We start from the raw sequence: 21,899 nt of genomic DNA, 5'->3' as shown, positions 1-21,899 counted from the left end.
ACACGATAACGAATCATTTCGTGCATAACATAAAACAAAACAATATATATACATTTTTTATTTTTTTATTAAATGTATTTAAATGTAACTTAAGGTGCATCTGTCAAGCATGGATGGCTCTATGTTGAAACAAATGTTTTATGTGATTTTATTTTTGATATTTCGGCGTAGGCCTTTTTTAAATAAAAAATAAATAAACCACTATACATCTTTTAAATTATGATACCAACAGTCTTGACAGAAATAATAGGCTAATAGTCTAATAGTATACAAAATCAAATTAATTTGGTAGTTTTGTAAATCGGGTCTTTTTTTATTTCTCAGAAGCGAGTTTTATAGCCTATCATAATTTGAACTACTTTAAAAATGCATTGTATTTAACCATTTATCCCGTTTAAAAAAAAAAGCCTACATCGCCAATTTAGCATATGGAACACACGATAACCTGTAAATCAAAGGCGCACATTAAACGAAGAGTGGGGCGCGCGCCCACACACACACACACACACACACACACACAACATATAGCTTAAGCAGACACATTGCTACTTACTGTACACACACACACGCTCAAGAGCAAACACACTCCTTCACTCCCAAGCACACGGGGAAAATGCCGAGAGAGCCGGGTTCACTAAATCAGCATCATCGTGCAAATTGCCCTGAGGTTAGTTTGCTGACCAAGAGAACTGCATGGCTCCAAGGACTCTTCACACGCCTCATTATAATCATTTACTTCTCTTATTTGAGACACACTTTGGCACATCCTCAGTGTTTGGACTACCAGCCACCTTTCAAACCCCCTTACCACCTTGAGTTCTGCAGGCACTATGAGAAATTTGGTTGTTGTGACCAAAAAACGGACAACAATATTGCAACGAGATACTGGGATATAATGGACCTGATTGGTGAAGAAGAGTATGCAGTGTGCGGTGATTTGGTAAAAGATATAATGTGTCAGGTATGTCTGATTCTTTCTGAACAATTATAAACTTTAAATTGTGCTACTGATGAATTAACAAGGGTTTTTATAAAAGGTTATTGTGTGCGTGTGTGTGTGTGTAGCCTGCTGCACCTTAACTGTTTTATAAACAGTTAAAGGTTCGTGTGTGTGTGTGTGTGTGTGTGTGTGTGTGTGTGTGTGTGTGTGTGTGTGTGTGTGTGTGTGTGTGTGTGTGAAGCCTGCTGCACCTGTTTAAATTGTTGCTGTTCTTCTCAGTAGTTCGACTGCATGCACCGTTATAAATACAGAAGAAGCATCATCTTTTAGTAAAAACTATTGCTCACATTCGGTTAGATATGACAGCTTGACTAAATATTATACTGTTTGTGCACGTGCCTCTTTAGATTTTTGAGCCAAATATATTTTGAATGCAACTTCCAAAAGATTTAGCCACGTGAAATAGAACTCTGATTCTGAAATCAACTAACCTTTATATAGGCTATCAATTAACATAATCATAAAGGTGTTAAACTTGTTTAAAGGGGAATCTTGTTATCATGTTTATCATGTTTAACAAGTTGGGAAATGTTTCGAATAAAAAGGGAAATTCAATTAAACCAATAAATCCGTCACACAGGCTTGTGGCTGCTGTGTGTCACGTGACAGGCATGACACGTCGCCTGGAAATAATAAATCCTATCACTGGCCAATCCAACATATCAGGCTTCTTTTTTTTTATGTGTGCAGTTACCTTTCAAAGCGTTTTATTTTCAAAGGAGGATGAAATTGAATTAACAAGCGTTTAAGGTGGGACACAGGTCATATTACAGGGTAGGGGTGCCAACTGCTCCAAATCTAATGAAATACTCCTGAACTAATTAATCTCTTCAGGAATATTTGATAATAATGTGTTGGAACAGGGCTGCAACCAGTGCTGCTATGTTCCAATTCAAAGGATGCATCCTTCCAAGGACTCAAACTTCAAAGGCCACGCCTTCGAAGACCAGGAAGGTCAGATGAGCATTGTTAAATGGGAAGTCTATGGAGGACTGTTCTTGTTGCCTAGCAACTGTGACAGCTACCATTGATGAGTGACAGTAACTTTTTTTGAAAGTTATATTAAACTGTCTGAAAACAAAACGGGTTCACAGACTGTCTAAATATGTTCACCATGGTCCATTTCTGTATATAATTAAGAGTGTAAATTATAATAGAGATTGGATGATTGGATGGATGGATGGATGGATGGATGGATGGATGGATGGATGGATGGATGGATGGATGGATGGATGGATGGATGGATGGATGGATGGATGGATGGATGGATGGATGGATGGATGGATGAAATAATATTTTTTACATTCCATATGATCACACGTGTGATTAGAACATTCAGTGCAGCACGTCAACATCAGCTTAATTCAAATCTGCATTCACACATTGGCTGGCTTGAAGACGAAAAAAAGACAGACGCCTTCACATATGTTCATTTTGTGTTTCTGATATTTCAATGCACATAGTAGTCTAGCAAAAAAATATAATTTGCAGGCTAGTACACCGTCTATGGAACTGCCAATATTAATCATCTATTCATCTATTTCCCAATTCACCAGCTACCTATTGAAGAAGTGGATGAATTAAACACACATAAAATACGACCACTATGATTCTGAATTGCAATCAACAAACCTTTATAGATCAATTAACATAATTATAACGGTGTTTAAACTCATTCGCGTCTGAGTCCAGGACAATACCTGAAAAGGTTGAGACAGAGTCAAGACCAAGACTATAATAGGACCATGTCCAAGTCAAGTCATCACATACCTGAAGAGGCTCAGAATTCAGACAGTGTAAACAGGCTTTCCTGTTGTATGAACGAAGCCTCGTATGCGTCAGTGTCAGGTGAACCTCATTGATAGCGTTACAGAGCCAACAATGACAGACAGACAGACTTTCTTACTTGTATTGCTCTTTTGCAGGAGTGTTCTCCTTACGCAGCACACTTGTTTGATGCTGAAGACCCGTACACTCCAGTGCGCCACTTACCAGGACTGTGCTTCACGTACTGCTCAGACTTCCACAGCAAGTGCCGTTCTGTGGTTAAGTACCTAACCAACAGCCAGACCCTGCAGGAGACGTGTGAGAAAGACCGCTCGCATTTCTGTAACCTCATTAACCTCCCTGACCAGGACTACTGCTACCCCAACGTTCTGGGGAACAATAACCTGTACAGCAATCTGGGCAAAGTGGTAGAGGACACCAAAGGTTGCCTGCAGCTGTGCTTGACAGAAGTTGCCAATGGGCTGAGGAACCCCGTGCTGATGGTCCACAGCGGAGATGACACCCACCGCATGTTCGTGGCAGAGCAGATAGGCTTTGTATGGGTGTATCTGAGAGATGGCAGCCGCTTGGAGAAGCCCTTCCTGGACATCAGCGGGGAGGTGTTGACCACACCGTGGCTGGGAGATGAAAGGGGTTTCCTGGGTCTCGCCTTCCATCCGAAGTACAGAAACAATGGCCGCTTCTTTATCTACTACTCCATTCTGATCAACGGCAAACTGGAGAAAGTTCGCATCAGCGAAATGAAGGTCTCAGCTCATGACATGAACATGGCAGACCCCCACTCAGAGAGGTTAATAGGTTTGATCTGTTTTATGCATATGCTATCAAAATACATGGAATATTGAATGGTTTTCTCAAAAATACAAAATCTGTTATTTTTTAACCTAAGTTGTTTCAAATCTGCATGCAGTTAAAAATCTTATCACAGCTCTGTGCATACAATATTCTTGGTCAATATGTGGGTCAAGTTCCCAAAAGAGCACAAAAAGTGCTTTTAAATTCACGTCAGGTTGCATGTTAAGCGATTAGTTCACTTCAAAATGAAAATTTCCTGATAATATATCATCCCTCATCTCATCTAAGATGTTCATGTCTTTCTTTCTTCAGTCAAAAAGAAGTTTTTTGATAGCCTAGAAATCTAGACGCACCCTAGCGGCAGCAAATCTAATCTGCCGCAAGTGTCGTCTAGCAACTCTCAATACCCTTCTGAGCTGTAATCCCCTAACTCTCGCCGGGCCAATCACATCGTGTATAGAGTCGGTGGGCGGGGCCATAATGACGATAGAGTTGCGTTTGCATGCTACTAGTAAACAGAAACTGGCGAACGGCAGTCTTTCGAATCAGCTTTGGTCTTTCATCAGCGCTTGATGTCATCATGTCGGAAAGGTCACGCATGTTGAAGTACCGACCTAGTGTTAAAACAAACATGCAAAGCCTAAATCAAACACCCTTTACAAAAATTAAGGTAAAACATAATCTCTGACTATTTTAAAGTTTGAGGAGAACATGAGATGGATTTTTTCGGCACTGGGTCTATATTATTCTGCCAGCGTCACTCCTGCGTAACCTTTTCAACGTGATGATGTCGAGCATTTGTGCTGAAAAAGTAAATATATTTATATATTTTTAACAAAATAACCAATCGTGACCCTTTTCCTCAACTGGGATCCTGCAGAACCCTTTGAACCTGCAATGATTTGGGTCTTCAACCTCTGGTTGTCGTTAAAGTCTATTATATGGAGAAAAATCTTGGATTGCTTTCCCCCCAAAAAAATTAATTTCTGTTCAACTGAAGAAAGAAAGACATGAACATATTGGATGAGATGGGGGTGAGTAAATTATCAGGAAATTTTCATTCTGGAGTCAATTAATCCTTTAATGACATCAAACCTCATTGGTTCTTTCCCGACCAAATGTAATTGAAGTCAAAACTGATGTCATTGTTGATTTTTATTGAAAACTTTATAACTGTAGTTCTATATAAAGAACTGAAAAACATTTTTTAATTATCTTTTCTTTCTGTTCCAAAGAAACGTGAGGGTGAGTAAGAAATTACAAACTTAACTTTTGTGTGAACTATCCCTTTAAGTTAAAAATACATTCAAAACAGTAGGCTAATTTATATTTATTTGTTTCGTCCTTATTTTTTCTGTTTTAAATCTGTATCTACAGAGTTCTTCTTGAGATTGAAGAGCCTGCAGCAAACCATAACGGCGGGCAGCTTCTGTTTGGTCTGGATGGATATCTATATATCTTCACAGGAGACGGTGGAAAAGCAGGAGACCCTTTTGGGAAGTTTGGAAATTCTCAAAACAGGTAAGGACAAAATTGACACATTTCATAATCAATCAATCAATCAATCAACTTTATATAGCGCTTTTACAATGACGATTGTTTTAAAGCCGCTTCACATTGTTAAACAGGACAATATTGCAACAAAATTTGATTTGACTGTACAGTCACTGGAGAAAACAGTGATGTTATCAGATTATATTAATTTATCATATAGCGACAATGTTGGCAGATCCGTATTATAGTTTATTGAATTTTCAAAACAGAATAATATAATTGAATAATAACAGGTGCAGAATTAATATTGTGAGTGTCACAAATCATGCTTAGTGCTTTTTATAAAACTTTTTCCAGTAACTCTCTCTCTGGCACATCATAAAAGCTTTGCTATTCAAATCTGTTTCAGATCAGCATTGTTAGGTAAAGCGCTTCGGATTGATGTGGATGGTAGCAGTATAGATGGAAAGGCCTATAAGATTCCTCGTGACAATCCCTTTCTCGGAGAGCCTGATGCAAAGCCAGAGGTCTACGCCTATGGTGTGAGGAACATGTGGCGCTGCTCCGTGGATCGAGGCGATCCGCTCACCCGTTACGGCAGAGGGAGAATCTTCTGTGGCGATGTGGGTCAGAATCGATATGAGGAGGTTGACATCATTGTGAAGGGAGGAAATTATGGATGGAGGGCCAAAGAAGGCTTTGAATGCTTTGATATGAAACTATGCCAGAACTCTTCTCTAGGTGAGCCGGACCGGAGAATAACCACACAAACACATTTGGGTCAGAGAGAATGACAAATCAAACAGAGCATTCCGAGATGTTTTACTGCTCAATGAAATTGGTCACTAAAGAAACTTCATACCACTGGCCAGTCCATAAATCTATGCTGAAGTCTGAGCTTTTCAAAACATTTTAACGAAATAGCTAACTCAAAAAAAAGGAAGATTCTGTCATGATTTACTCACTCACATGGCATTCCAACACTAATACCATTTTCTTTCATTCCGTGGAATCCTTAAGAAGATAATAGGGACTTAATGCATCAGCTGTGGATAGAACGGCAACGGTGTTCTGGTTCCATTTTCTATATTACATTTTTTTTTTAATTGTATTTTGTTAAATTAAATGATCCATTAGGCTGTCCTCTTTATTATTGCTTATTGTTTTGTGCATTTTTTAGCTACAGCAGTTTACTTCCGGTCGCCGTTTGCATTCCATCAGTAGCTGTTGCTTAAAGTCCCTATTAAGCAGAATGTCTAAAGGGCTGTTTACACAACATCATTTTCAACAAAAAACTGAAAACGTTTTGACCGTTCATTAAAGGTAGGGACACACCAAACCGATGCTAAAGAACTAGCCAGATGAAAGCAGACTGTGTTGTCACCTCCCGCCACCTGTGTTGGGGGAAATAACAGCACCTGAACCATAGACTGAAAAAAAATATGGACATGGTGTCCGTGACGTCACCCATAGGTTTCTGAAGAGCAGTTTAGAAGCCTAAAGTCAGCCGTTTGCATCTTGGAAGCACGTCCCTCCTGGATAACTGAAAATGGGCAAAGAGGCGGGATGTGCCTGGAGTTGAAGTGTTGTGATGGCTAACAGACAGCAGACAAACGGCAATCCGAATGTGAAATTATTTTAGACGGAGAAAAGCCAGAAAATGTATTTTTGGCTCATGCGGGTGGAAGACAACAACTCCCAGAATGCACTTGCTTCACTGCCCTACGAGGCCACTCAGCAGCAGGAGTCAGAGTTCATTCATCACGAGAGCAAACAGACAAGATGATCGCGGAAGATTTGGTTTCAAAGCAAAATGTAAAAGCGCCTATTTAAAAGAGTTCTTCATTGTACCATTTTGTTGTTGTGTTTTTCATTAAAAATTAATAGGCTAGTGAAACCACAATTAAAGTAACCAGCCCCTGAATTGGCGCTAATTCTGAACCGTAGCTAAAATGAGCACGACCGCACTGGCATTCATTCATGACCGCACAGTCATTCACGGTGTGTGTTCAGTCTGGCATGTTTTCAGTTCATGCCTTTGGAAGCTTAGACGTTGCTCAGACCGCTCCGTTATGAATGACCGAGCAGCACATTTACATTCTGTGAGGGAGATCCAGCCCCCTATGGGCGGGTTGAAAACATGCGAAACTTGGCTGTATAAATCATCATACTTTCTTAGTATTTAAAAAAGCAGGTCAGACATCCTAGTCCCAGGCATTTTTGGTCTTTCTTAACCACTTAAACTAAACCACTTAGAGCACACAGGGCCTGAGTTACACACTTTCAAAAATGAATTTATTAAAAATAAAATCAAAAAGCGCCTATTTTTTGGGGGGGGTTATTGCAGCTTAGACAACATATACTTACATGTTTATCACTTTTAGCAGTGTTTTAGGTAACTTCAAAGGGTTTCCTCTGTAAAATGACACCAAAATTTTGAACCTAGACCACTGTATGTGTGTATGGGAGGCTTTTCAATTTGGGTAGGCCAAATCCAGGCAGAAATCCCAAAAAATGGCCCTGAGTGTAAGAGGCTAACTGAAAGCAACTTGCACTGACATATCTAAAAACATTTCACTGCCATTGTTTTGCTTGAAGATGCACACCAGTATTTTTTTTTTTTTTTCAAAAGGCACATTTATAAAAGCTTCTTAAATGACTGAATTAAACAGGCCTACTCCTGGCTTAATCTAAGCCCTGTCTGCGAAAATAGGCCTTTGTGTTTTATAAAAGAAAGCCAATTCAGGATCAATGCAACATAAAAGGCCAGGAAATTATGACAGAACATTCTAGAATTAAATTGAATGAAAAATTAGCTTGAATAAAGTAAAGGTTTATATCATCAAATTAAAACGGTTTTGCACATCGTTTTAAAAGACACAAAACCTTTTGTAATCCAAAAACATGTTATTTGTTTGTTTGTTTTTTAATAGATGACGTTCTTCCAATATTTGCCTATGGACACCATGTTGGGAAATCCGTAACTGGAGGTTATGTGTATAGAGGATGCGAATCACCTAACCTCAACGGTCTTTATATTTTTGGAGACTTTATGAGTGGGTAAGGACCGACGCTCTTTCAGAATTGCAACAACTTAAAAAAAACTGTCAAAACATTTCTGAAAATAACTATAAAGTTCCAGTACATATTTTGTATATAGTAGTACAGAGTCATATTTAGGTCATTCGGTCAAAATAAGTCTGGGAGAAATGACAATTCAAGCCTTTGTTCTTATTCAGACGACTAATGGCTCTGGAGGAGGATAAGAAAACTGGGAGTTGGAAGGAAAAGAATGTGTGCATGGGTGACACTACAACCTGCTCTTTTCCAGGGCTCATAAATCATCACCACAAATTCATCATCTCATTTGCTGAGGATGAAGCGGGTAGGTTTCTGTAAAGGTGCAATATGAATAATAGCAATAATATGGCTAATATAAGCAATAATATGGCTAAAAATCATTCATACTATATGTTTGTTTTTGTGTTTTTTTCTGAAGGAGAGCTTTATTTTCTAGCAACCTCCTACCCAAGTGCAATGTCTCCTTTTGGCACACTTTACAAATTCGTGGATCCATCCAGGTGTGTATATTTTTGGTACATATTGTCAACTTATGCTGATTCTCGTGCGAATGAAGGCAATATCTATCAACCGTTTATCCATCCAGCTATAATATGTAGACAGTACAGTGAATGAAGAAAGCAATGGCCTCTTTAGAAGCAATCATACAGACAGATTGGGTAAATTCCCCATTATAAGAGTTCTCGTATGTAACAGATAACTCTCAGTTAAGACATCATGCTGGGAGACAGGGACTACAGGACGTGTCAGTTTAAGCGTCATGTGGTCTTTATTCCTTTGGAATCTTGGAATCTGCGGCGCATGCTTTCACCAAATGGTTTCCATCCAGACTTCTGGAAATCTGCTATCATCTATCTATCACGGATCATATCCCAATCATTTGTTCATGCTATTCTGTAAGATAGGGGGTCTGATGTATGAATCGTTTAATTTATTATTTTATTTTGTTTTATTTGTAGGTATAGTAAAGGATAAATAACTTACAAAATTGCATTAAAATGGTGAAATAACTACAAACAACCACAAATAAGCGGTTTGATGATTTAAATAATTAACTGATGGATAAATTAAGAGAGTCTTCCTGCTGGAACCAGCAAGACTACAGGAGATTATCTGCACATCTGAAATCAATCTCACTAATAGCATTACCATACATTAATCTCAGATGTTCCATATTCTTCATCCCACTTTAACTAGCCCAGTGTAAAAACCAGAGATTCATTACTAATAGGAGCAGTAGGAGGTCATTGTCTTCTCTGTCTGTCTGTCTGTCTGTCTGTCTGTCTGTCTCTCTCTCTCTCTCTCTCTCTCTCTCTCTCTCTCTCTCTCTCTCTCTCTCTCTCTCTCTCTCTCTCTCTCTCTCTCTCTCTCTCTCTCTCTCTCTCTCACACACACACACACACACACAAACACACACACACATTTGTTTTTGTGACATATGAGGACATTCCATAGGCTTAATGGTTTTATACTGTACAAACTGTATTTTCTATCCCCTACACTGCCCCTACCCCTAAACCTACCCATCACAGGAAACATTCTGCATTTTTACTTTCTAAAAAAAAATCATCCTGTATGATTTATAAGCATTTTGAAAAGTGGAGACATGGCCAATGTCCTCATATTTCACCCTCTCCTTGTAATACTTATGTCACACCCATGTCATCATACACATTTGTCTCCTCATATGTCACAAAAACATGCCCACACACACACACACACACACACACACACACGCATATTAATTTGTGTTGAAATAATTATGATGCCATTTCAAATTTGTACTAAAGGAGTCCTACATGCAAGGTTAATGGGAGTTATTTTCTCTGCATCCCCTCTGTCTGTCTTTGGTTTGCAGGCGAGCACCTCCAGAAAAATGCAAATACAAGCCACTTCCAGTGAAGGTCAGAGGGAAGAAAGTGCCATTCACACCCAGAGAATGTAAGAATCAATCTATCTTTATTATATATTAGGGCTGCAACTAACAATTATTTGGATAATCAATAAATCTGTTGATCATTTTTTCAATTAATCGGATGAAAAATCTAGGAAAACATTTCATTACAAGGTAATTTTAATACATTATTTCAAATAATGTTATTCCACATCCAGCCTGTCCTCCAAACAGTGTGTAATATAACGACTATGAAAACAATGCATCTATACTGTACATTATTAGCACAAAAGAAAAACCTATAAATTACATAAAGCACAAAATGATAACACACATTCACTCAAACATTATATTACATTAATTTCAGCAATAGTGCCTTTACTGTTACTGCTCTCATAAATTACTTGTGTTACATGTAGAATTGTAAACCTACACCTAATTTCTACCCAAAAAATATTTAGCAAAATGTGTATTTTAGTCAGAATTATTGCGATCCTGTTCTACTGCGCTCCGTCTGTTTGACACATGCGCGCCAGCGCTTATTCATTGAAGACTGACGTTTAACAAGACTGTTTTCAGAATATGCTAAATAGAAATACTCTCTGGACTTTCTAACATTTACAGATAAGGACATACCCTTAAAATGTACATTATGTCCTGACGTAAACACACGGTAAAGGTATTAAAGGTGCAATGTGTAAATTGAATAATAATATATTATGTGTTTTATTAGACAGGTGAGCAAATTTGTGGATACATTCATCGACAGAAAACTAATGACTGTTATAGAGCTGAACACAGTTAGTCTTATTGTTTAAATCTTGTTTTCTTGATTTACTGCGAGTCCCATGTTTTACCATGCGTAATATCGATCTAGCTTACTTCAGTGTGCAACAAGAATCTCACAGCAGCCACCGAGCGAACGCATTATAACATAGGCTAACTTTCAATACACTCAAATAATGTATCTAATATGATAAACAGCGATGCAGAAGCGGTCGTCTGCAACATAATAAAAGCTCCATAAAATCGAGGCGTCATCATGCTACGCACATATTGTGGCTTACGCACATAAAAACAGCATACGCATCAGCCAAAGCACGGCAGGGAAAGACGCGGTAAACACTTACAATTTAGTTTGAAACGCTTAGAAATATGAAGCATTTGCATATAATCGCATTACTTTATTATTTCAACTTCACAACATTCCTGGTTATTATTGCCAAAGTGTTATGTAACAAAACTAGACTCAAAAATATATGTTTTTGTTTAGTGACTGTGCTTGGCATAAGTGAAACACCTACAAGATCACCACTGGAAAAAATCATACTCCCCACGAAACCACCGGGCACACGCCAGCCCACAATGGCCAAACCATCCACATCTGCACCGAAGAAGGAAAAGACGGGCCAAACCACTATGGCAAAACTGCGCCAAGACAAGTCAAAGAAGACAACTCAATCAAAGGAGAAGCAAATAAACGTGAGCACAAAAACACTTAAGAAAGCTCTTACTCCTCACAAGAAGTCAATGTTGCAAACCAAGAAAGACAAAAAAGTCTCAAGAAAGCCCTCTCACAATCCCAAACTGTCCATAAAAGGAGTCCCGGAAAGAAAGACCGCCAAACCGCTCAACCCAAAGAAACCAAAAGAGGTGACCAAGCCCAAGGTGACCAAGCCTAATGTATGGCTACAGAAGGCGAAAAAGACTGGCAGAGAGGTGAAGAAACCTGTGAAGAGCAAACCCAAGGCGACTGCTTCCAAAAAGAATCAAGACGGCAGCAAAAAGTCTAAAAATAGCCCTCTCGCAAAAAAGAGAAAAATGTTTAAATAAGTCATGCGTGTGCCGTAGTAATTAGATGGTAGTAATGTAGTGCAGGAATGAGAATTCAAAGATATCCTGTTCAAACAATGTATCAATGAAAGCTGCTCTGAGGTCAGTCAGATGTGTGATGTGAGAGACCAAAGAAAAAACCACAACAGATCTGCACCAACAGCTGATTTCGCTTAGCATGCAACACAGGAGCATTCTTCACATGTTGATCTTATTTTTGGAATGTGGTTGAGTAATTCGTTCGGGGCAATGATAAAATTATAAGGATCAATTCTAAATAAAAACGTAAGAATGCTTTTGAAAGACTTTCTTAAACATAACTCTTTGAAGCTAAAATAAATTGCATTGTAAAATGTGCTAATTTCATGACATACCTAAGAACATTCAAAATGCACGTTTTTAAAATGTAAAACCAAAGTGGCATTGCTTTTCCTTTAATAGACACAGACAGAAGGCAAACATGTGCCACATGATTTTGGTATAAGTAAAAATGGTTCGTTCAGTGAAGTGTTTTGGCTTGTTTACAGTCAAATTATATTTAATGCAGATCCAAACCAAGTCTAAATGAGGGTGTAAACTATGGTGTATGGGTGTAAGTATGGGTGTAGGTATGGCTTGATACACCCTTGGTGTTTGCAATACTAGGTCAACTAGAAAAGTAATATTGGACTTCTAGGGGAACCCCTTTTTCAGAGTTTCTGCAGGTTTTATGAAGGTAAATTAAATACTTTTTTAAAGACCAAGTAAAGACATTTTAAGGAATATATTGAAGGGACTACAATATGTCGGTATGTTCTCTAAATGTAAATGTCTTGAGTTGTATTGGCAACACTTCAGAGTTTGAAGATACAACTTCCAGATATATCTACTACTTAATAAATCATTCTACAAAAAAGTAGCTTGAATGCCTCTGCTTTCATCCACTAGAATATGGACATAACTTTTATGGTCTCATCTGATCACACTGCAAAAAAAAAATGTTCTTCCTAAAAGTATTTTTGTCTTGTTTTCCAGTGCCTAAAAATGCATTTACTGGAGACACATAATGGCGTAAAATATAAAGGCTTCTTTTATGTGAAATTGATCAAAAACAGAGTTTGCTTAAAATAACAAATATGTACATTGTACTTATTTTTTAATTAGCTGTATTACATCTTAATTTCTGTAGTTACATTAATAATTACACTATTGACTGTTCCCTTACCCCTAACCATACCCTTAAACTTACCTATACCACCACACCTGTCCCTAACTTTACCCTTAAACTGACCCACACGATAACCACACAATAAGTACATTTACATTAGTTATTATTTAAAAGTAAGTACATAGTAGTTAAGGTCACCTTATATAAAGCGGGACTTCTTCATTTGTGTAAAAGCCAATTAAGATTTAAGACCTGCAGAAATCCAGACTATTGCTGAACAGGTTAAAAACAATGTCTTCAATCAAAATGGAAATCATTAAAATGCACAATTTTTGCAATGTGACTTAATAAATTAAACATTTAAATTATGCAAGTTAGTCATATATACACATACTTGCATATTATTGCATAAGTAATGCACACTTGAAAAAATTATAAAATATTAATGTTATAAAATATTCATGCTATAAAATATCATGTTATGACTATTTTAATTAATTTCCATGTAAAGCACTTCGAATTGCCATTGGGTATGAAATGTGCTATATAAATAAACTTGTTTTGCCTTTCCTTGCCTAAAATGTTGTATAATACAACTTTTGATATACCTAAACTTTTGCTAACTGTTATTTTGCAAAACAATTCATAAAACACTTAAGTGTACATGCATTTTTGTAAAGATAAAATCACCAATAAAGTGCCAAGTAAAAAAGATTTGCAAATAGTTATAGCATTTAATAAAAATGGGTTAAGGAAAAGCTATTTTTCAGTTAGCAGTTATCACTGTGAAGGATGTCAAAAACTCAAGCAGCGCAGAAAGTAGATCTGCCATTATTTAACTGACAACATCCTGCCAAAGCAAAGGCCAATCCATCATTCAAGATCCTAATAACCTCCCCTTCCACACACCTGGACAGAACTATGTGCCTTACATATTTCAATAGTATAGCACTTCTAGCCCCCTTATTTTGCAACACAAGTTATTACCTGTGAATGTGAGAGACTTCAAATGTTTGAGCTGGTAAATGAACAAAAGAAACTGCAGTAAATGGTAAAACGGTTTGTGCTACAAACCAGTGTGTATAACAACAATACATACATAAATAAAATATGATTTTTTGCAATAATTTTTTGACCAGTTTGCAATATCAAGCAGTTTTTGTACAGCTAAAATAACTGGAAGGGATTGACCCGGAAAGCCTTACTAATGATCACACCTACTCTTACATTAAAAATAAGGTGGATATTAATGCACAAACACATCACTTTTTTGCACAGTATTGGGCTGCATCTAACGGTCTTTGTATAAGATGTCAATGAGATTATACTAATTCAACTCTACATGTATAGGACTGTATTTGTAGTATTGAGATTGCATTTTCTATGAAAAATGTTGTTTTATCAAAAGAGCCTTTAAAATAATGAACCATGTTTGTTTGTTTGTGGCTGGAATGTTGCAAATGGCTTTGTATTTTAGGAAGAGAGGCCTTTGCAAGGATTACGGGTAATTGGCATCTAAATGTTTTAAAGCCCTGAGCTAATCAATGCTTATCATCTGATTGTAATCTGTGAATTACAGTCAGGTGGGACAGCAAGCGCTGTGATTGGTCTGCCAGAACCCCTCCCTCAGGGGTATCATCTGCTTGTGTAATTGCTTGTAGACGCGAACAACACTGTAGAAGTTTTTATAGAGCTGCACCTCAGGCTACGACAGGCTATGCGTAGGCTAAAACGTACACCGGATGCCCTTCCTGATATCCTCCTGGAAGTAGTCAATATAAAGGGATGAATGTGGTCAGCAACCATTCTGTGGTGATTAAAGGATGCTCAACTGGTACTCGTGGCGCTTTTCCACTGCGTGGTACAACTCGGCTTGCTTTAATTTGGCTCGGTTTACTTTTCCACTCCACTTTAGTCAAGTTTCGAAGTGGGTGCGATTATAGACAGATCGTTATAGTTGCGCATCCTCTACTGCCATAACATCATTGTAAATGCCACACAAACAAACGCGCAACACAGGAGCAAATTGATGGAAGGGTGTTCTTGATATCAATACTGCTCGCTAACCAAGGTGGTAGGCTACTATTTAAGTGAGCCGTACCATGCATGCGGCAAGAAAATATCTCCCACACTATTACACCAGCAGAAGCCTGAACCGTTGATACAAGAAAGGATGGATCCATGCTGTCATGTTGTTTACGCCAAGTTCTGTCCCTACCATCTGAGTGTCACAGCAGAAATCAAGACTCAGACAAGACAACACTTTTCCATTCTTCTGTTGTCCAGTCTTAGTGAGCTTGTGTGAACTGTAGCCTCATTTTGCTGTTCTCAGCTGACAGGAGTGTCTGTAGCTCGTCTGCTTCAAGGTTGGATTGCGTTCAGAGATGTTCTTCTGCAGACCTCGGTTGTGTCGAGTGCTTATTTGAGTTACTGTTGCCTTTCTATCAGCTGAACCAGTCTGGCCATTTTCCTCTGACCTATGGTGTCAATAAGGCATCTTCACCCACAGAACTGACGCTCACTGGATATTTCCTCTTTTTCAGACCATTCCCTATAAACCCTAGAGAAAATCCCAGTAGATCAGCAGTTTCTGAAATACTAAGACCAACAACCATGCAATGTTCAAACTCACTTAAATCATCTTTCTTCCCCATATTCGGAACAGCAGATCTTCTTGACCATGTCTGCATGCACTGAGTTGCTGGAATTTGATGGCTAATTACAGTGCCTTGCGAAAGTATTCGGCCCCCTTGAACTTTGCGACCTTTTGGCACATTTCAGGCTTCAAACATAATGATATGAAACTGATTTTTTGTGAAGAATCAACAACAAGTGGGACCAATTATGAAGTGGAACGAAATTTATTGTATATTTCAAACTTTAACAAATCAAAAACGGAAAAATTGGGCGTGCAAAATTATTCGGCCCCCTTAAGTTAACCCTTTGTAGCGCCACCTTTTGCTGCGATTACAGCTATAAATCTCTTGGGGTATGTCTCTATCAGTTTTACACATCGAGAGACTGAAATTTTTGCCCATTCCTCCTTGCAGAACAGCTCAAGCTCAGTGAGGTTGGATGGAGAGCGTTTGTGAACAGCAGTTTTCAGTTCTTTCCACAGATTCTCGATTGGATTCAGGTCTGGACTTTGACTTGGCCATTCTAACACCTGGATATGTTTATTTTTGAACCATTCCATTGTAGATTTTGCTTTATGTTTTGGATCATTGTCTTGTTGGAAGACAAATCTCCGTCCCCGTCTCAGGTCTCTTGCAGACTCCATCAGGTTTTCTTCCAGAATGGTCCTGTATTTGGCTCCATCCATCTTCCCATTAATTTTAACCATCTTCCCTGTCCCTGCTGAAGAAAAGCAGGCCCAAACCATGATGCTGCTGCCACCATGTTTGACAGTGGGGATGGTGTGTTCAAGGGGATGAGCTGTGTTGCTTTTACACCAAACATAACGTTTTGCATTGTTGCCAAAAAGTTCAATTTTGGTTTCATCTGACCAGAGCACCTTCTTCCACATGTTTGGTGTGTCTCCCAGGTGGCTTGTGGCAAACTTTAAACAACACTTTTTAAGGATATCTTTAAGAAATGGCCTCTTGGCTGTATGCTCAGTCTTCTCCTTGTATGAGCTGAAAGTTTAGAGGGACGGCCAGGTCTTGGTAGATTTGCAATGGTCAGATACTCCTTCCATTTCAATTTCAATATTATCGCTTGCACAGTGCTCCTTGGGATGTTTAAAGCTTGGGAAATCTTTTTGTATTTAAATCCGGCTTTAAACTTCTCTACAACAGTATCTCGGACCTGCCTGGTGTGTTCCTTGTTTTTCATGATGTTCTCTGCGCTTTAAACGGACCTCTGAGACTATCACAGTGCAGGTGCATTTATACGGAGACTTGATTACGCACAGGTGGATTCTGTTTATCATCATTAGTCATTTATGTCAACATTGGATCATTCAGAGATCCTCACTGAACTTCTGGAGAGAGTTTGCTGCACTGAAAGTAAAGGGACCGAATAATTTTTATTTATTCGGCCCCTATATTCATTATTTATTTTATTCCGCCCAGTTTTTCAGTTTTTGATTTGTTAAAAAAGTTTTAAATATCCAATAAATTTCGTTCCACTTCATGATTGTGTCCCACTTGTTGTTGATTCTTCACAAAAAAATTACAGTTTTATATCTTTATGTTTGAAGCCTGAAATGTGGCAAAAGGTCGCAAAGTTCAAGGGGGCCGAATACTTTTGCAAGGCACTGTAGATATTTCCGTTAATGAGCAGTTGAATAGGTCTACCCAATAAAGTGACTGCTGAGCATATATGCTATATTTTTATTTATTGTGTTCAATTTTAACTAAACTGGCACGCTGATGACGGGTGATCGTAACTGGCTGTGACACAAACAATGTTAAAAAACAAGCTGTGTCATGACTTGTCTTTTGCAATATAAATGACCAGCAGAAATCTTACAGTTAAGCTCTACACAAACGTCTTGTTGACAGAACATAACTTTGCTGAGTCTGTTAAACCTTTATTCAAACGTCTTGTACTCTCACCTACAGAGCTTTCCTGTATGCTGTAATTAAAGCACAGGTTATGGGCATACCGCTACAAAAGTGTCAGAAGGCATGCTGGAACTTATTTGTATCACTACAAGCAGACACTAATAACTAGGTTTCTAAAAGCCACTGCACAACATATATTCGTTTGACAGAAATCTTAAGGACTTATCTATGAGATTGCCTAAAGGTGATGATTTGTCGGACTGGTATAAACATCACCCAGGTTCACGTCTATGCAAACCTTGTTCTTGAGCTCTTTGTAGTTTAACAGGGGCCCCAGAGTGTGTCCTGAGAAGTAGCCCTGGGTTGTGTTTCACAATGTAAAGGGTCTTCAGAACTAAATCCGCTTGTGACGACTGGTTACAATAAGAGCCTAAAGCACGGAAGAAATATTTTCTCTTGGTTCTCTGCTACTCTGTTAGCTTTACTCTGTTTATGGTCTTTTTATCTCCATCTCATAAAATCATGTTCCTGCATGTGTCTTGATTAGGATTAGTCTTGAGGTACTCATATTTTGTCGTTTCTTCATCTTTATCACCATCTTACAGTGTAGATTGTACAAGTTTGCTCTTCATATAATGTGTACCTGTCTACACTCAACAAGGCATCATCATTGCCAATTCATGACCCCCAACAAATATCATAATGGCCACTACAAAACTGCCAAAATGTAGTTAGAAAAACAGTAATCTGGCCTTTGCTGCATCCAAAATCCCATACTACAGTAGGTTCTTGTTTCAAATAAGAAATTACTTCTTGACTGTAAAAAAGTATGTTCGAAATGAGTGTGTGCAGTTTGAATGTGACCTACCAGCATTTGTTGCGTCACGTCACCGTTACTCACAAATCCTCTCCCGTGGCCCCATGGGATAGTAAAGTGTCCATCATATGCACACTTCAGAATCTCACCAAAAGTAGTAGGTCTACTCTATTATTTCAGCCATACTTCTTTTGCTGTTTTTCACCTACTATAGTTGGGAAGTATGTGATTTCAGATACAGCCGGTAACTAGCTTTGTCAAACTTTTAAATCAAGGACCCCTTTCATGACCCCATTTCGACGATGATTTAGAGTTAACCTATCTAAAGTAAGAGATCAATTAAAACCTTTTCATTCAAAACCTGTATGACTTCCTTTCTTCTGCAGAAGACAAAAGATATTTGGAACAATTCTGGTAACCAAACAGTTTTGGTCCCCACCATGGTTTGACTTCCATTGCAAGGACATATGTTGAGGTATATGTTGTTAATTATTGTTGTTTAATTTGATCATTTATAATCTGTTACACTAAAACACATACAGTATAGTTACATTGCCAGTTTAAAGCAGTGACAAAAAAGCCCTGCGGAGTGACATGCTGTACTTACTATAAAACAATTTCAAACAAGCTCTTACCCATGCCATGTACAGTAAGTTATGACTTCTGGTGGAGCCAGTTCATGACTTCATCAAGAGCACCACAAGCCAATGAATTCAAACTCAACAAAAGACCCCTAACAGACAGACAAAGGATAACATCCATGCAAAACATGTTTTGGACTATTGCCTAAAAGACAACAAAAAACCTATAATGTCAAGACCAGTGTGTTTATTTTACAAGTCTGTACTTGCAGTCTAGTAGGCACTTTTCATCATAGGTGTCTTACAGTACACTAATTACAGGGACAGTCCATGTAAAAGCAACCTAAAAGAGTGAAGCAGCTAAAATGTAAGGGGCTCGGGACAACATTTACATGGGTGGGCCCCCTCTCCCCCGGCTCCTTAGTGGGCCTCCCTAATCACAGGGTCAGAGACAGTATTTCCGCTCATCCCCCTGGTGACAGTTCTACCGGGTTAAGCTCCTAGCTCATGGACACTATGATGATTATGGATTTCAACATCTCTACATTTGTAGAGTTACTTTATCTTTAAGAGAACCGTAGAACTGTCTAGCTTTAGAGATCTGCAATCTCATATGGGGCGTCAGAGTGGCTCAACGCGTATCACTGTCTCCTAACAGCAAGGAGGTTTGGTTTTGAATAAACGAGTTGATGAGTAAAGAAACATACTTGTTTACACCTGGTATTTTAATCTGTCTCTTTTGTCCACTTCCAAACACTTCTGTCCTGATTTCTTCGAGGGGAGGGTCTATAGGGGGGTAAATTAATGTTTTTTTCACAGCATTTGATCTAATAGAAGAAATAACAATGAAAACACCCAGAGATGACTGAAAAACACAGAGCATCAGCTTTCCTTATTGCTCTACTAGCCGCAAGACTGTACGTGAGAACATTGAGCTTGGTGCGTATTTTGTCTTCAAACCAAACTTGGTTCTTCAGCTTACAAAGTTTAAATCCTGTCTGGCTGGTCCGCTTCCCATAATGTTTACGGCAAGTTAGGTCAGCAGGCTGCCTTTTGCGCTCTTCAAAAAGCAATCCGGTCGAATGCGTTTAACACTACCTCTGGAAATGGTCGCAAGTGGACAAGCTCAAAACATTTTACACCCTAAACTTGTATTTAGCGTTGTTGTCTACTTGTGATCTGATTGACCAAAATGTATCTTAATCCCAGGTGTAAACAGGGCCCCTTTGACTGTGTGGGTTTCCTCCGGGTGCTCCATTTCCCCCCACAATCCAAAAACCTGCAGTATAGATGAAACGGAGATGCTAAATTGTACATAGGCATGAAGGCCCTGAGATACTTCAAACTAAATCAAAGAAACAAAATCAAAGAACAAAATTATGTGACGTCATTTCGAACAAAATCAGGTCAAAACGAACTTTGTTTGGAGTTAATTTTGGGAGTTCGAAACGGTTTGCCAAAGCGAACTTTCTGGAAAAGTTTGCTATGGCTGGTAAACACCTGTTTGCGTAATAGGTAGGTGTGTGCACTGTGCAGAGTCTCTGCCTTCTTTCAGGTTCAAATCTTCTCCGGTTCATTTCTCCTGTTCAGTCTAGCGAGGTCAGACAGCCACAAGTTAAAACGTTACAGTGGAGAATGAAGTTGTACTTCTAATGAAATGAGACACTGACACGGTGTTGTTAAAGCTGCTTGATTTTAAGTAAACTTTTGTATAAAGTACTGTATAAATAAACGTGACTTTACTCAAAGTCCCTTCAAGTCAAGTCATTTGACTCTGTGGCCATCTTTGAAACCTCTCGGCCATGCAAGTGCAGCTCCTATTTCTTTAAATGGAGAAACATCAAATTCTCCCAGAAACTCCCAAACTCCCCCAGAAAAATCATTGCCAATAAAATATATGTAGATATAGAGTCTCTCACATATGGCAAGAGATAGAATCACAGAGAGTCGGATACGACAGCAAAGGTTAATGAATGAGTAAAAACTCATATAAAGGGACCCTCAAAAATGAAAGGGGAGAAAAATGCTTCAAGAATTGGGTAAAGCCTAAATGTGATTGTCATTTTTCTGCTCACCGAGTTTGTCATCTTAGTGAGATATTTCACATGGATGTGCTAGCCTCCCAAAAAGAAGAAAATGATGAACTGTCTTTCCCAGTTAAGAAGAGCCTGTTTACTGACAAACATGCTGGCAGGAGATATCTGGTCAGGTTATGGGATAAAGTCCCTTGATGACGCTTGGAAAAATGGATTTAGCACTAATTTCCTTTACAAATACAGAACACAATACTATACAATAATCCAAACAAATACAATAAATCAGTTGTTACTGATTTGAGTGGACTGATTTGATTTGAGTACAGAGTGGTTTAGTCTGTGTCTTGTATTTATTCTTTTCTTTGTTCCTCTCTATGAGCGCGAGCATGCTCTCTTCCTCTTAGGTTGACGCACCTGTTCATCATTTGAGAGTTAGCTGATTAAAATCGGCAGATAAGAGATCGCCATTAAGGAGGAGAAAAAAGAGAGACGGCCAACTTATGCCTAACCCTAACACAATAAAGAATCAATATCACATGATTATTTTATGATATCTGCATTTTCAATGTTGACTTCTCTCTACTACGCACTGTAAACCCTAACGCTCAAAATAATTCATTGGTTTGAGGACAAACTTAAATTAAATGAGTTCAGTCAAATTAACTTTTATGAGTATTTAGCATGTTTCTTTCAAGCTCACAGAACCGATATCATTTAAGTAAACTGAACTGTTTCATTGTTTTGAGTTTTATGAAATTATTCATTTTTATTTATATTAAGTTTAACTGAATTTCTATTTTCCAGCATGCTTTGCCCATGGCACTCAAAAGGGACAGTAAATGCTGAAATTAAGTGTTGTATAATGTTTAATTTCATGTTTAGTTTTTTCAATTTCATGTAAATGTTTAGTTTTTTTCTGCAAGAT

The 21,899-nt window shown here is 38.3% G+C and overlaps 1 protein-coding gene across 1 annotated transcript; it reads left to right on the top strand.

The window, feature by feature from the left end:
• Positions 1 to 573: 573 nt before the first annotated feature.
• hhipl2 (HHIP-like 2) lies at positions 574 to 12,790 on the top strand. The gene is made up of 9 exons (XM_067454508.1): positions 574 to 961; positions 2,926 to 3,578; positions 4,961 to 5,104; positions 5,487 to 5,818; positions 8,011 to 8,137; positions 8,317 to 8,462; positions 8,577 to 8,658; positions 10,017 to 10,099; positions 11,326 to 12,790. The coding sequence occupies exons 1-9, from the start codon at positions 614 to 616 to the stop codon at positions 11,883 to 11,885; spliced, it is 2,475 nt and encodes an 824-aa protein (XP_067310609.1). The 5' UTR covers positions 574 to 613; the 3' UTR covers positions 11,886 to 12,790.
• Positions 12,791 to 21,899: the final 9,109 nt, after the last annotated feature.

This window comes from Pseudorasbora parva, chromosome 10, assembly GCF_024679245.1.
Source record: "Pseudorasbora parva isolate DD20220531a chromosome 10, ASM2467924v1, whole genome shotgun sequence".
Lineage (NCBI taxonomy): Eukaryota > Metazoa > Chordata > Actinopteri > Cypriniformes > Gobionidae > Pseudorasbora > Pseudorasbora parva.
This window is presented reverse-complemented; position numbering and strand designations above follow the sequence as displayed.

What these genes read in the sequence shown, in the direction of transcription:
- hhipl2 (XM_067454508.1), top strand. Translation starts at nt 614, where the DNA reads ATGCCGAGAGAGCCGGGTTCACTAAATCAGCATCATCGTGCAAATTGC. An exon ending in TTTGGAAATTCTCAAAACAG is followed by an intron (nt 5,105 to 5,486) that starts GTAAGGACAAAA and finishes AATCTGTTTCAG; the next exon opens with ATCAGCATTGTTAGGTAAAG. An exon ending in GCCATTCACACCCAGAGAAT is followed by an intron (nt 10,100 to 11,325) that starts GTAAGAATCAAT and finishes GTTTTTGTTTAG; the next exon opens with TGACTGTGCTTGGCATAAGT.